At 41.5% G+C, this 16,523-nt stretch overlaps 1 protein-coding gene across 1 annotated transcript in view; it reads right to left on the bottom strand.

Annotated features, from left to right (window-relative positions):
- Window positions 1–3,290: 3,290 nt before the first annotated feature.
- The window catches only part of MOGAT1 (monoacylglycerol O-acyltransferase 1), a 31,934-nt gene continuing 18,701 nt past the window's right edge, over window positions 3,291–16,523 (bottom strand). Inside the window, exons 4-6 of the mRNA XM_067538655.1 lie at window positions 12,225–12,399; window positions 7,890–8,089; window positions 3,291–4,259 (exon numbers count right to left, since the gene is read on the bottom strand). Of these exons, the coding sequence (XP_067394756.1) occupies window positions 4,105–4,259; window positions 7,890–8,089; window positions 12,225–12,399 (530 nt within the window). The 3' untranslated portion in view covers window positions 3,291–4,104. The remainder of the gene's footprint in view (window positions 4,260–7,889; window positions 8,090–12,224; window positions 12,400–16,523) is intronic.

The raw sequence follows: 16,523 nt of genomic DNA, 5'->3' as shown, positions 1-16,523 counted from the left end.
TCACCACATACATACATCACAAAGAATATTAATGACCAGTGAATTATGAGTTTTCAAATTATACCTCACAAGGCATATTTTGTAAACAGATTATTATAATAGAATACGCGGTGAGCACGGGGTGCTTAGTGTCACAGAATTGTACTGGATTCTGTTGTTAACTAATTGCAGGTGGTTTAATGCTGGCTACTTCTGTATTAGTAGTCCCCCATGATGTCATGTGTCTTGAAAAGATCTTTTATTTTCCTCCTTCTTCTACTGTTTTAACACTTACATGAATCACAGCCACCTTCTTTCTGCTGAGACACCCTTCAGAGCCTGTCAGACAGCTGCTTAATTGTCCAGTGATATGATGCATTCCCTACCCTTGCCTACCCCAACAGCATTGCTTCCAGAGCATGCCCAGTGGCAGACAGCCCTGGAAGCCTGGGACTGGAAATCAAACTCAGGACCCATCATGCACAGCTGTTCAGACCACTTGAATGAGGTCAGCTCTAATTTATGTTGCAGTTGACATCAACAAGTAGGAGAGCTATTTGCAGCAAGGAAAATTCTTTTGAATGAAACTGTAAACAAAGAATTTCCTCCATGTGCAGAAGGTTGACAAATACATATATATAAAACTCACACATATCAAATATTAATATAATTATCTTCATCCCACATCATTTTTGGGACCCAAGCATTAGGGTACCTGACAGTTAAGCCAAGATTTTCCAAAATAAGTACCTAAAGTAAGGCTCCAATACCCATATTTAAGTTCTAACTATATGGCCTGATTTGTGGGGAAAATATCCCTTAAATCTACTTACACTCCAACTTTGTTCTCACGATGATTAGGCACTTACAAAACCACAAGATACATATTACAGTATTCAGATCATGCACAACCCCAACTTTTTGGATGGCTCATTAAGACATTTTTACTATAACACCACAGAGACATAGATCAGACTAGATTCTGCAGTATATAGATAAAGTACATAGTATAGACTGCAGTTTGTAGATTCTGCAGTACATAGGAACATGCAGGCTTACATTGTATTAGGGAGAAATGAATCTATTCATGAAGCACTAACCTTTCTTCTGAATGATGAATACAACATATGATATTGAAGAGAATGTCACTGCTCTGAGATTGTGGGAATGGAGCAGTCCAACTTCCCCAGCATCTGAACACTTCAAAGATTTCCATACAATTTTGACCATTCATGATGGGAAAGACCCATTAGATTATCCCATTTTCCTTCCAGTGCAGACTTTTGGTGCTGTGAGGATTTTGCTTTCAAAATTTAATTCGAACATGTCGTCCCTATTTTGCTCAGTGCACTATTCCAAAAGGTCACTTCTGGTGAGAATTGTGTCCCTAAAGTTAAGGCATTACGGTTTGATAGTAAGACATGCAATTCATGTAGGAATTTTACTGCTCAGAACTCCACTTGAGGGGCATCCTCCCAGCATTTCTTAAACTCCCAGAGCCCAGCTGTCAGTTCTGGTTGAGCACCGTTTGGTGCAGCGTGTGTGGGGGGAGGGGAGGGGGATGTGGGGGCGAGGAGATCTCTTCTCCAGCCCTCACCACCATCAGTTGATGCCCTGATCCACAGCCCACCCCATCCAACTGATGCTCTGCTCCTACCCCCATCTGCTCACCCCATTGACCCTCCCTCCCAGGTTCCCCAACCAAATTCATCTTCTACTTCCTTCCCTTCCTCTCCCCAGAAAACTTATCACCTTCTTCACTTCCTAAAAATTCAGCCTCACTCTACCCCCAAAATGAATGCTGCACCGCCAAACCAAGCAAATGGATCCTGTGTCCCTTGCTCCTCCCAGACAACTTGTGTGCAGGCTCCCCTCTCCCACCACGTCAGAGAAGGACAGTCAGTTTTCAACAGCTTCCTTCTGCCGCCCCTAAATTGGCTGCCACTGTTCTGCAAGTAGGCGAAAAGTCTTGTGCTAGGCATTCCATTCTCCTCTTTCGCTGGGTCCAAGCAGAGGCAATGGAGCACCCTTCCCTGAGTACTGCCCAGCAAGGAAGCAGATAGGTAGCCACCAGAGCAGAGCAGCCAGACCCTCTGTTTCCTCCTTGCTTCTAATCTACATATGACAGGCAAACAGTTGTCGTGGAAAAGAATCACACTGCTACATTTTAGAGTTGGATCGGGTGCAGCTTTAATTGTGACACACACAATCACATAACCATAGCTATGGGGAATACTATAGCCAGAGGGAAAACCCAGGTGGCTATAGGGAAGTCAAGCAGCATGTCTGGATGCTGGGCAAATGTACTTCACCTGGCTACCAGATACAAAAGACTTATATAGGGGTTGCTTAGGTTCATTAACATGTTGATCGTATAGTGGAATTTGATTAACAATTTATACTTAACGGAAAAGACAATCACAATGCATAGTGGGCACACCAGACGCCCTCCCAGAGACGCCCAATGAGTCACTTGAGTGTACAATGGTGTGAGTCTCTGTGGGGCCGGTAAGACAAAGGGACAAGTACTGGTACTTATCAAACAGGTGAAGTCTGTTCACAGACTTCAATAAGACTTAAGGCTCAACAGAGAACTTGCCTCTCGGGTGTGGTTCAGAGACCTCTTGTGGGACTTTAACCTCTTTATCCTAATTTCAGTTGAGGCCTTCTGTTAATGGTTTAGCCTGGGGCTTCTATTTCAGTTTCAGGCTACAACTTCAGGCCAGGCCTTCCATGACCAGTTTCAGGCCAAGCATTCTATTAATAAATGTACTGCTTATTTCTTTGATTCCACACAGTGGAGTCACATATTGAGCAGCTGCAGCAGACGAGAGAAAGAACAGCTTTCCAGCATGATCCTTACTCACATAGAACTAGCTGCACTGGAGGAGAAAGTGGCAACCCTTATTGTCTCCCTGTTGCAGTGGGCCTGCTACTTTAGATGGGGAAACTGAGGCACAGAGCAGTTAAGTGACTTGCTCAGTCAAAAAGCAAGTCAGCAGCAGGAATAACATTTCAGTTTCTGACTCCCAGTCCCTTGGTCTAGCTGCTGGACTCCAATCTTTTCCATCACTGGAAATAAGTATAAACTAATGTAGGTTTTTTTCAGTGATATTTCAGAACTGTACTTAGCAAAATGGGGGCAGTTTTCCTTCTATTAAAGATGCCTGACCTAAGAGTTTTGTATTATTTTAACAGTCACAGCCTGCCTATTCATGCAAAACCTGTATGATTCCGACAGGTCTCCTTGGTAAAGTAGCTCCCACACAAACGGCAAGACACTATACTGTAAATAGCTATTTCCTATAAAGTTATTGTACTTTAGAAACTGAGGATCCAAAATTGAACCTTTACTAAAAATTAGTTATTTCTCTCCCACCATGCAACATATGCATGTGTACACACACCCCCAATACTAAAACCCCACAAAGCCTAATCAGCCCTTCAAAATGAGGGGTTAATTTGTTAAATATTTTATAGTCTGGGTGAACTACTTTAGGTAGTTTCCATTTAGGGCAGCAACCTCAAATGATCCATATTTTTGCATATTCAGGTTCAGTTCCTGATGGCTGTGAATTCTATATACATAGTTTCATTTCTACTCAAGATTAGCATGCATTTTTCTTGGTATACAAAGAACAACTCAATGCCACACTGAATAGAAGTTTAGTAAATCCCCTAACCTTAAGTTACACACTCCTGGGGTAAAAGTTAGGAACAAAGTTGCTGCAGACAAGGGCCTTGTCCACACTAACACTTTTCCCACTGTTGATCTAGCACCAGTGCAGCTCCACCTACTGAACCTAGGGTTAGACCACATGATGCTCAAGACACCTGTGTTCTGCCTACACTAGCATTCTCACCAGCAGAGCTGCAAAGCCAATAGTGGGAAAAGTACTTACAATTTTCAATGTAGATGAAGCCAAAGGGATCACTCTCACAGGCAGGTTTGCAGGATCAGACCCTAAATGAAGAAGGATCTTCTACAACTAAGGATGCTAGGAAGGGATTCGATCAGTTTACTTTAACACACACCATTTTCTCGTAAAAGAGTGGTTGCAGATTGAAAATGTTTTGTTTCATCACATGGCCACTTTCTTACATCTGGATTCCCTGAATTTGCAGTTATTTAAAGAGGAGAGATTCATGGTCTGGTATCCCATATTTTTCTTTGTGTTCCTCAAATAATTTTCTTAGTTCCTGCAGGTATGTCTGATGCAGCTGCTCGATCTCTTCAAGTCTGGGATTCAAATTCTGTTTTATAGTGATAGGTTTCCCCACTGCAAGCAACAAACAAGGTAGAAATGAAGATAGCTATATTGACATCTATTTATTGCAGATAAAAGTACTCTTCCATCTTGGCCAGATGCTTAGTTTTGTTGTTCTACAGATGATGGATGAAATCCTGGCTCTATTGAAGACACCATCAAAACTCCCATTGAGGTCAATGGGGCCAGGATGTCAGTGCCTTCTTTCCCTGCTCCTCCCACTTCCCACCATGATAAGAGAACTACACCATAACGTACAGGAACCTCAGATTTGCAACACATTCCTCATTTGCAGACTCTCTGGTCCTGATCCTCCCCTTACTCTGATTTAACACTAACTTAACTCCATGGGGGCCTGGTCCTCCACTTCCTTGTACCTTATGTGGTCAGTTCCACCTATGCAAAGTGAAGACAACACCAATTTGATTTGGCAGCAAGGCAGAAGAGAATCAGATCCTAAAAAGTTGGACTAGTTCCAGTTTACAGGAAAACTTTACACTATACCCTGCCTTCACTTATTCTCTATGGGCCTGATCTTTCACTTCTGAACTACATGTGTGTACATCTGCAGGGGAATCACACCCCTAACTCATAGTGTAGGCCTAGCCTCAGTCTCAGGAGTGGTAACACTTTACCACCACCTGTAGGACACCACCACTAAGTGTGTTGTCTTTCATAAATAAAGATCAACCAAATCGAAGAGTTCTTTAAGCACAACTGTAGTGCGTGTTTGCAGCAGAAGCCCACAGGAGTTCTGCAGTCTGGTCTGGGATGCCAGGCACCTCTGCAGCCTGAGCAGGATCAGCAGTGAATGTGTAGAATAATTTCTCCTGAACGTGTTAAATTTTACCATAGAAAATATAGCAGTCTAGTTTAGTATATTCCTGTGATCTCTCTCTCTTAGGTTCTTATATGGTCACATCACCATAGTATGTGAACCCACCTTGCAATCCTTTGATGTCTAATGACCACAGACGCTCCAAACTAGTGAGTGTCTGTTGACTGAGAGGAGGAAGCAGTGGCTGGGATACCCAATGTGCTGCACTGACTCCGAATATTCCTGCAGCAGCCAGTAGGGTCACTATGGCTTCTCTGGCAACAATAGAAAGATGTCTTTGGCACAGTCAGTGTGGTGGAATTAACATTTCCTTGTGCCAGGAGGGGCAGACTCTATCCTGTATGGCAAAATGGCATGGTGGGGATGAAATCCATTTCTCATCACAGTACCTGAAATATGGACTTTCCACAAGTTTTAGACTCCTCCGACCTCAAAGGAGGCCCTATTTTAGTATGATGCAGTTCACAATGAATGTTGAGAAAGAACTGGAAAATGGGCTAATCATCCAATTATTCTACACGTTCTTTGGTTAACAGCTGTAAATAAGCCAATGCTTGGTTAATTATTTTGCAATGTTCTGTTACTAAAAGCAGTAGTAGTTTTGTTCAAGAACAGAACAATCTGCTACAAAAGAATACCCTGGCTATCTACCCCAGTGATCTTTTTAAAAAACAAACGAACTATTGCTCAGAGAAACAAGGCCCTTGAATTGTTTCCAGCATTAGAAAGGTTATTATTCAGGTGTTAGCAAACTCCATTGAAGAAACAACCATTTTTTCCAGCTTAGGCCTTCTGCTACTGTAATACTGTACTATAATACTGTCACCTTTCACCAGAAGACAAAACATTTTACAAATATTAATGTAAGGCTGGCATTGTTATTTTCATTTTGCAGTCACGAAAACAGAGGCACTGACTTATTAAGTAAGTTGCCCAATGTCACCCAACAAATCAGTGGCACAGCCACGAGCAGCACCCATATCTGCTGACTCCAGATGTTGTGCTTTAGCTTCAGACTATCCTCGGCCTCATAAAGTATCGGCATCAAACTGTGGAACATGATTTGCAAAAGTAAAGAACATTCTAGGCTCCCAGAAGCCGCAATGAGTGTGGGCCAATCATGCAGCTGTTGATCACATAAGTAAGTCCCATTAAAGGAGAGCTTATTGAAAAATAAAAAAATTGCACAAAAATATTTTTTTATCTAGCATTCAAGTTTTCTCAAGGATCATCATTTTTTCATTTTTAAAATAGAGGAAAAATTGTTTTTTGGCCCAGCTTAGTCACTTGGAAGGTTTTTACAAGAAAATGAAAACACACTTCAAACAGTTCTTATTCTAAAAGTGACAAACAATACTCACTGATAAAAATGAGTATTTAAGTACACTTCTAGTGGAAAACTAAAGTAACACTGTTTATTTTTAATGTGACTAGGTCTACATTAAAGCCAATAGAACTGCTCATTCGAGTATGGGCTGCAAGATCAGCCTCTAGAAGGGGATTGAGATGGGGTGGCCTGGGAGTCCAGGATACAAATACAGACCACATCCAATCACAGCACAGGGTTCTAAAGCCAAGAGGCCTACAGAATGTATGGTTGTCACCTTTTTTCTTTGGTCCCATGGGACAAAAATCTTCTCATTGCAACAGGACATTTGCTTCATATAATCCTGGTGCAATGTACCTTATGTGTTGGTGTTGCATCAAAACGACCTACCTGAAGTAAATTCAAGATGTGTTAAATGTCCTTGTGGGATTCAGGACAGAAGAAGGGAAATAAAACTAACAGACTGATTTGTGTGTTGGAATGAAGCCTGAATTTATCAGAAAATGGCTTTATCAACCATTGCCTTTGGGTAGCTTGCAGCATAACCATGATTTAAGGGTGGAATTTTTCAAAAGCATTCAGCACTAGCCTAACTCCATTGAAGTCCACAGCAGTTCAACACGGTCTCTGGGGAGAGAAGAGCTGGGCTAATTTTGAAAAAAAATCCCCCCATATTTGTAGTCATGTGTTTCTAGTATACATTAAATTATGCATCCGTTAAAAACTCTTTTTTAAGAGAAAGAGACCGATTCTATGGAGCTACAAAACCTCCATGCTACACGCATCCTGCAGGTGTGGAAGACCCTGAAAGGTGCAGAACAGAGATTTCAGGGACAGGAGGAGGCACGCACTCTGCCTTGGGGCTGTTATGTGTTGTCTTACGTGTGTTGCTGTGGATGGGGTGGGGAGCTGTGGATCCAACTGCCATATTTGCCCAGGTAGAGGGGCTAAATAGCTTGTGATGAAACTGCATTGCTATGGAGATGTGCCACTGCTCTTCAACGGACTGGAACATCCCCCTGACTACCTGAACTGGAATGCCTGAACACTCAGCCACCTCAGATAGGCTGTGCATGGAGGAAAGGATTTACCAGGGATTAAAGTAAAGGAAAAGCAGATGGGAGCTCCCTCTTCCCCTCTCTGGCTTGTGTAAACAGTGTTCTTCCCCCATGGGGAAATGCAGTGACAGTTCTCCCTCCTCTTTCAATCTACTGCAATCATTTATTATAGCCCAGTTTGCAGAAGTTACTTATGGAGCCTTTTGCCTTCATCTCCTCCCTTCCCCCCCCCAAACAAAACAAAACAGGATAATGATATTAGGAAAGGCAAATATTTATTTCAAACCTCACATGCTTACCTTTAGATGCACAGCAACCAATTCTTTCTGTCAGAGCAGATTTGTAAAGGAACACTTAACTGAATTTAACCACAAATTGCATATTTCCATAAGAATGACATAAACCACTAAGGAACTTACCAACAGTGTGAATAGGTTTCCTGTAAGGTATCAAGCCAAAACTGTACTGAAATATTCCTCTAGCATGAAACAGCGGTAAAGCAAACCCCAGTCTCTTCTGCAGTCTCTCCTGTAGAGTTCTGAGCCATGATCCTTTGGGGTTTGCAACTTGCTTAAATAGTTCATTTTCACCAAAAGAGTATACTGGGACCAGGTGAGCTCTACAAAGTAAACAGAATTAGTAATCACAGGGCACTCAACGAAGCATGATTTGCAACTCACATCAACAGCATAATGAGTCACAGTAATCAATGCAGATAATGTCATCGCTGGTTATAAAATTCATGCATTCAACACATCACTGAAATGCTTCTTTGTGCAGATGGAGGGATACACAATATTTAGTTATCAAAAAAAAAAATACAACTCAAGACTACCTACTGCCTCCTGGTCAGTATTCAAATACTAGCAAACCTAAGTAAAGGTTTCCAATAAAGACAGAGGAATCCTTCTGATTTTAAGGCAACTGCTAAAATCTTATTCGTGAAAAACAGTTGTTGGATCTTGGCCATCACAATTTCACTGAGTTTGCTGTGGTTCCATAGCACCTTTTATCTTCTGGAAGAGATAGCACCATAGCACCTGTTCTACTTATAAATGAAATAAACAGCAGGATTTTATTCGGGGGACAAGGCAATATGCTGTTTTTATGGTGAATACAGAGATTTTAATAAGCAATTGCCCACACACACACACACACACAGTCTGAATTGCTCGAACCAGTCCACTGGCCAGGTGGACTGAACACGAGGACTTTGTTGGTTGCAAATTCGATGCTCCTGGATGTTTGCAGAATGAACTTAAAGTTATTTTTATTTTTTGATTTTTCTTTTACACTTTGTTCTTGGGGGTTGATTTTTTTCGACCCGAGGTTATTTTGATTCCATGTTTTTTGACCATTTGGATTGTTGCTTTTTACTTTATTATATATTTTTAGTTACCTTAACTAACTTTAATTTTTTTAAAAAAGCAAACTTAAAACAAAAATTAGAACTTTTATTTAAAGCTGCATTCCCCCTAAATAATATATGTATGTTTTCACAAAAGAGGGGAGTACAAGTTATTGTAATACTAGAAATGCTAGGGTGGAATTAGCCATCAATATGGATTATTCCACTGACATAACATAACAAAACACATTCACAGTAACTGTTCTCAGATATGAGCAAGACTGTTGCTTGTGTAACAAAAGGTCTCAAAACATTTCTAAGCAACAAACGGAACTTTGAGATGTTACAAACAAAACGCACACAGAACTGCAAGATATTCCAATCACTGTGTTCCTAAACACAAGTAAACATGATTACAGCAATAGAGTCTAGGATGTTAGGATGTCACAATTGCTTTTGCCTTCTGAACACTGGTAAAATAGATGCTTGGCCTACATGCCTTCTACCTCTTTGCTAATCTGGTAACATCAGCTGATGCAGTAATTGCACTCAATTAGCACCAGCATAAATAATTACAGAGTGCAAGGTAAGATGGCAAAGAATCAAACCCAGTCTTTTTAGGTTTGAGGTAGGTGACATTCATTGGGCATGCCTGCGAAAATCCGTCTTAATCTTTTAACATTAAAGGCTGAATACTGTTTACAGGAGCTGCTCTAATCTACTTCACTTCAGACCTTAGCCTCTCCCCAATATAAGGAGTTTTTGTTCTTCTCCTTAGTGGGAATCTGTGGCTAGAAAGGGGTTGTATAGCACCTACACAAATTCCCCTAACCCTCCCTCATCCCAAGCATCAGAACTGCAATGCTTCTGCTGTTGTCAGTGTGAAAGGGAAAACCTGTATTGAAAGCCCTGGCTGCTACAGCTGAGGTGTCAGTATGTTAAACTTAGGTGGCTGTTAGAAAGAGTGAACCAATGCAATACCACTGTATAAAATTAAAACAGTTATCTTAAGCGTTCTCTCCAAGTTTGACAGCTCTGTTTTCTTGCACTAAAATCGTCGGCAATTGCTATCTTTCCTAAGCATCTTCACCTTGTTTGACAATCTATCTTTATGGTGCATGCCTGTTAAAATGGCAGTATTGCAGCAACATTGCTCAATGGGAAGGTTTTAGAACTGGGAAATCATCAGCTGGATATGCTAATAAGAATAATGAAAACGAATCCTCCCGAAGCAAGGAGGCAGCTGTCTGGTATGTACAATGGATTATAATAAGTTGCTTGCGTGAAATAACGACAACTATTTATGTGCCTTATTAAACCTTGGGATTCAGAAGGAATACCATTCCCCTCCATCACTCCCTCTTGCCCCTTGAATGGTGCCTGCTTGGCGTAAAATTGTGAGGCAACTTTCTCAACAATGGGTACATCTTCACTGACAGCGGCAAGTCAAATCGATCTATCCAGATCGACTGAGTGGTCGGTGAAGACCCACTCAATCGACCCGGAAGTCAAGTGGCAGAGTGCTGCGTTGACGGGAACGCATTTCCCATCGGCACAGCCCAGTGGAGATGCTGTATAGAAGAGGAGTTACAAAGTTGACGGGAGTTATGCAAGCTACTCTGTGTAGCTTGCGTAACTCCCGTCGACTGCCACTGAATTTCAAGATAAGTGTAGACCAGTGTTTCTCAATTAAATTTGGCCACGGAACCCTTTTGAACTCCATAAATAATTGCGGAACCCCCCAAACTCTTAGCAGTCTTCAAATGTCGAAATAAGCAAAGGTCAGCATTTCTCACTTAAATTACACTTACACTGGATACCCTCCGCCGGAAAATCCAAGACATCTTCCCTTTTTTGGCGGCGCCGAGAACAGCTGCTCTCGGCGGCGGAGAACAGCTGCTCTCGGCGGCGCGGAGAACATCTGATCAGTGTCGCGGAGAACAGCTGCTCGTGGAACCCTAACAGTGTTCTCGCGGAACCCTGAACACCAATTGAGAAATACTGGTGTAGACCATGCCTATGACAGTTCTGCATCATACAGCTGCCACTGAAAGAAACATCTGAAAATTCTGAAAACAGAGTGGATTTATAGGCTGCCAAGTTTTTGTTAGACCATTAATAATAATGAACAGGAAAACCTTGTGGTGCAATATATAAGTCCTGTGAATAGACTAGCTTTTGTTTCTATCTGAAAGACTTCCTATAGAGGGTTGCTACACTGAAATAAGTAACATGGAGTTTTGGTTGTGAAACTCAGGAGGAAATAGCTGATTCACTACTTGTTCTGTGTCATTATGATTTTTCTATTTTGTATTCGACGTTTGTATGATCTTGACCCAACTGTCCTTGCCAGTACACCCGCTAGAGGTAAGGGAACTACTGAAGTGCTTAAGGGAGCTGATCCAACTCCCACTGAAATCAGTGGAAAGACACCTCTTGACTTCCATAGATGTTGGACAAAGGGAGCAGGATTTGGCTCCCTATCTATAGTTCTGTGTGTCAATGAAATAGTGACACATTTTGTGAACTGCCTTGGCCAGCTCACCCTTGTGAAGGAGAACATAGAGCCACACTGTACCACACAGAGCTGCTATTGGTTTAAATGGGAGCTTTATACAGGGGTAGGAGGGTCGACATTGGCCTGCATTTTTTATTATTTCTTAGTATTAACCAAATTAATATTACTACTATATAGACTTATGAAGAAGGCCTGAAATGCATCTGTATGTTTGGCTTTTACTTGCTTCACTTTGCATCCTTTAAGAAAAAAGGATGTCCTTTTATTTCTGGATTCTGACTCTGTTTCTCCAAAGCGCTTAAGCATGTGCTTAAGTTCATCCTTATTCATCAACACTGTTAAGCACGCGTTTTTGTGCTTTGCTGAATCAGGGCCCATCTCTTCCCCAAAAATCATGAGGAAATCAAGTCAAAGAGAAAAAATATTCCTTGAAGTCGGTAGCATTCAGAAGTACAGGAATGGTAAGGTCAGCAGAACTGCTGTTGGCCGGCCAGCAGAACTGCTGTTGGCCGGCCAGTAAACAGTGTGTCTGAGTGACTCAGCAACAAAATCTGAGGAACTGAAAAATGTTACCACACAGAGTTTCACAATTTGTTTAATACTGTGGTTTAAAACAAGTCAGCCAAATAATCAGAGTGTGCCAATATCTCCATCTACCATTGGGTTATTTCTGAAAATTATGAGAAAAGGGATTTCACAACTGCACTTGTATTATTTCTCTATTCTGTTTAAATGCAATACATCGGTGCTGGCTCTTATTCTAGACAGAAGCATCCCATATCCCTTAATGCACAAATAACCTTCTCAGATTCACAGTTTCTGTGCTGCATTAATACTTCATTCTGCAAGAAATGCTGTCAAAGCCAACCATGCTAATGGGAAACCTACCCATATTTCAAAGCCATTTTAATAAAACCTTTCCTCTTGAGGATGCTCAGAATTAAGCTTCCAGGATGTGCATCCAAAGACTCTTCTGCTCCTCCAATCACAATCACTGCAACGTTTCCACCTCTGTCATTGTTCAGCACATGAGACACACTCTTCTTGGATGCTGAAACCAGTCCTTGAGGATCAAATGTTTTAACAGGGGATCAGTCAGTCATTTGCATAACACAAATGGAAACTAAAAATAGTTTAAAAATATTTTAAATGGCTCAGACATGGGATTGAGTCAAGCGACATGGGATTTGATCCTGGTTCTGCAAAAGATTTGTATTTGGCAAAATGCTCTGTGCCTCTATTTCCCCTTTAGGCTAAATTCTATTTTCCTACCATGGAGGAATATTGTGAGATCTTCAGAGGGGAGGGGTCCAGACAATATAAATACAAATTATTAATAACCAGGCATTTCTCATCCCTGCCATTCTAATAATACATTTCTTTATCAGAAAGGCCAGACTACAGAATCATGTGACATCGGTTACAATGGACAGGTTGATGGACTGAAGCTAAAGCAGGTAGGGAATTTAATTGGGAAGCAGGCGAATATAAACAAATACACAGAGAATTTGGGAAGGGCAGGATGGATACAGGATGTCGCAACCTAAACTAGGACCCATAGTGCCAGAACTGAAGTCAATGGAATAACAGTGGACGAAGGAGCAGAATCGGCTCAATTAAACTACTTCCAACTACTTCATGAGCTCATCCTCTGGGTTTCCTGGCCCTGCTACCTCCTAAGCCTGCACTGCCCATCCCATTACTTGAACTACACTGACTCTCTACATAACCCCTCCCAGGCAAAGAGGAGGCCTTGGCTTCTTCTCTGCTGATACAACCAATCCCACTTCCATAGCTGACTTTCTGGGCCCTTCATGTCAGCTGAACCCTTGACAGATTTGGACTTAATCTAGCCCTTTGACGAATGAGAATCACAGAAATTAGAGCAGAAAACACAGTTTTGTCTGACCCATCACCTGCAAGATTCTTCCCCACAGAATATTAACTAGCGCTTTGTGCAATCACACTATCTTAGAGTACTGTTTTTAAAAGAATGGTCTAGGGATCAAATCCAGCTTGTGCTTCTTTAAAGCTGGCACTGAATTCCTTTGCTTTTGGATTCAAATAAACAAATGGCCCAGACTTGAGCTGCTGTTACCCAGCTTTTCTGCTACTGGGGAAGTTATAATATGAGAAAAGTAATGCAATTGTGTTGCTACTCTGGAAGCTACACACTACGAGAAATATCTTGTTAACAGACACTGAATTAAGTGTAACTAACATTCCAGGGAGGCTTGTAAGTATGACCAGGAATAACTAAACAGAACAAGTGTGCTTCAAACGCTGACAGGAGAACTCAATAAACAGATTTTTCGGTATTCTAGTTGTGTCCTCACAAAGTACACAGCAGTCATTACTTTGTTTGAAATGGGGGAAATTCTACAGCCTATAATATGTAGGGGGTCAGATGAGATGATCAAATGGTCCCCTCTGAGCTATGTGTCTATAAAATCACTCAGACTATTCTACAGCACTGCCACTTTTTGGGCACGTAGAAATTACTTCTCCTCTAGAAAGTAAAAGGATTGTTCCTATAGGCAAAGCAGTGTGGAAACACTTCTGTACTGAGCTATATTTAGATTGTGGATAACATTCTGTCAGGTCAGATATGCTCAGTTTCCATTACCACCCATTCCTTATCTGTGCAAGCACAACAAAACTCCCCTGAAAAATTATATCTTGGTGGAAGGTGATTACTTTGTGACGTTATAGGATTATAATTGTAAGTACATTCATACCGTGCTGTACTACATATTAGGCATGTTTCTCTTCTCACGTACAATAATTGGCTCTTTTCATCTGCAGATCTTGGCAAAAAAGTGTATAGATAGACTCATTTTAGCAGTGGGTGAACTGAAGCACAGCAAGGTTGAACAACTAGCCTTAAGTCATGCACAGTGATTTAAGATCAGAGGCAGGAATAGAACCTAGGTCTCCTGGCTCCTAGCATAACACCATGTCAATAAGGCCATTTTTGCCTTCCTGCTGTAACTTCATGGACTTAAATAAAATTACTCCTGATTCACACCATAGCACAGGGAGAAGCAGACTCATGCTTCCTTCCATTCTTCATGCTTTTGCTATAATTTACTATTTATATTATGGTAACACCTAGGAGCCCTAGTCATGGATGAAAGCCCCATTCTGATCGGTGCTATGCAGAAATGGAACAAAGAAAAGACAGTTCCTGCCCCCAGGAGCTTAGAGTTTATGGGGTAATTACACATAAAACAAAATTGTGAGAAGCCATTCAGACCCAGGTAAGTAATCAAGTACTTCACTGGACAGATGTGTGTAAAGAGCAGGACTAAAAGCTTCTTGGGACAGGGGCTATCTCCAAGCTTGTTATTCAACAGCACAGAACATAGTATTGTTGATTGATAAACAATACCATACTTCACTCCATCTGCCCTATTCTTCCAACATAACCGGTATTAAGGACTGGAATAAGACAGCTCATGGGTAGGCACGGGAAAATAATAGAAAAAGCTCAGTAATTGTCAGAGAGGAAGGATTGTCCAGTGCTTAGCATCCTAGCCTAGCGCTTGGGCTCAAGTACCTGCTCAATCATAGACTTCTTGTCTGACCTTGGGCAAGTCACTTTAGCCCTTCTCGTGCCTCAGTTCCCCATCTATAAAATGGGAATAACAACACTGCCCTACCTCACAGGTGGATTGTGAGGAGAAATACCAGAGCTGATTGAAAAAATTCTGATGAAAATTTTTTTTCGGAATTTGTCAACTCATTGAGATTAAAACATTCCGCAGAGAAAGTTTGATTTTGATGAAGTTCCTCTAGAAACCAGGCTAGAGTTCTCATAGAAACCTGCCTGGAGTTATGCCAACCTGCCTCCTCAGTAGTCGATGTAGCATACTGATGGGGAACCCAGACTTCGAAGGGCTTCATCTGGGGCAGCCTGCCCTGGAACTGGAGCTCCGTCCCTTTTTTTTGTGGAAAATTTTGAAATTTTTGGTTTCCATTCTGAATCGGAACAAACCCAAATTTAGAAATAGCTAAATTCTCCATGAAGCAGGTTACCTTTCCCTCATAAACACAGCTCTGATAAACACATTAAAGATTGTAAGGCACTCAGATACTATGCTAATAGGGGGCCATACAAGTATCTAAAATAGATAGTTTCTCCTTCAACTAAAAAATTGATCCTGCCATAAATAAAAGCTTTACACTCCCATCCTGCAATCTGATCCTTGTGGATAGACCCCTGGGCCCAGTCAGAGCTCCACTGATTTCAATGGGTAAAAATGTTTATCGGCACAGAACAGATTATAGGAATGTGGCCTTGTCACAGGCTGGGTGACCCTTTAAGGGAAATCAGGCCCAGCCTTGCCTGCAACAGATCACCTACCCTCCCAGCTGATCTTGATTATCCAGGGATCAGATAGCCTGTTCAGTTATTAGACCTAGCTGTGGTGGGAAAGTGGGTCAAGGGATGCCTTCAAAGAGTGAGAGAGCTCAGATAGTGGGGGAAGCTGTAGAACTGGCTCCTCTGGTAGAGACCCTGAGGAAGACTATCTCCTAGGTAGCTGGCCTAATGGAGGACTGATGAGAGGCAGGAGGGAGACAGGCTCCTACAGTAGGCCCTAAAGCAGGAAGGACAGAGAGGCAAAGGGGAAAAGCCCCGTGGGAATTGTAGCACAGGACAGGCTGAGGAACTGTTCTTGCATTTGAGGTCTGCCTAAATCATACATTTGGAGAATAAAACTGCGCCTGGAAAAAGTCTCTAGGTGTGGCAGTGAGTTCTTTCTGTGCAGGCGAGACAGGCCTTAATTATCAATATTTATGGAAGATGCTCAATGCTGCTACACTTACTTATGCATGCAGTCTTATTGACCACAATAGGGATTACTTTGCATGAGCAAGGATTACTCATTTTAGTAAGGGTGTGGATGAGCCAACGGAATTTGTGTAAGCCAGTGCAACTCATTCAAGTAAATGGAATTGCACCTACTTACAACAGATCTGAATTTGCCGCTGTAGACAACTGGTTAATTCTTTTGTTATCAGTGTCCTGCTCCTATATAATGTGAAATATTATGGCATTTGTATATTATGATTTTATTTTTGAATAAATAGTATCCACCGCCATTATATTTTGAATGACATTTTGCTTCTGAGTTTCTTTTTATGTACAGCCAATGCAAAATACTAAATATAAATCCAAAGAAA

This window comes from Emydura macquarii, unplaced genomic scaffold (assembly GCF_026122565.2).
Source record: "Emydura macquarii macquarii isolate MOO-44397 ecotype Brisbane River unplaced genomic scaffold, CSIRO-AGI_Emac_v2 contig_499, whole genome shotgun sequence".
NCBI lineage: Eukaryota > Metazoa > Chordata > Testudines > Chelidae > Emydura > Emydura macquarii.
The sequence above is the reverse complement of the archived record's forward strand: the minus strand, read 5'-3'. Positions and strand labels throughout refer to the sequence as shown.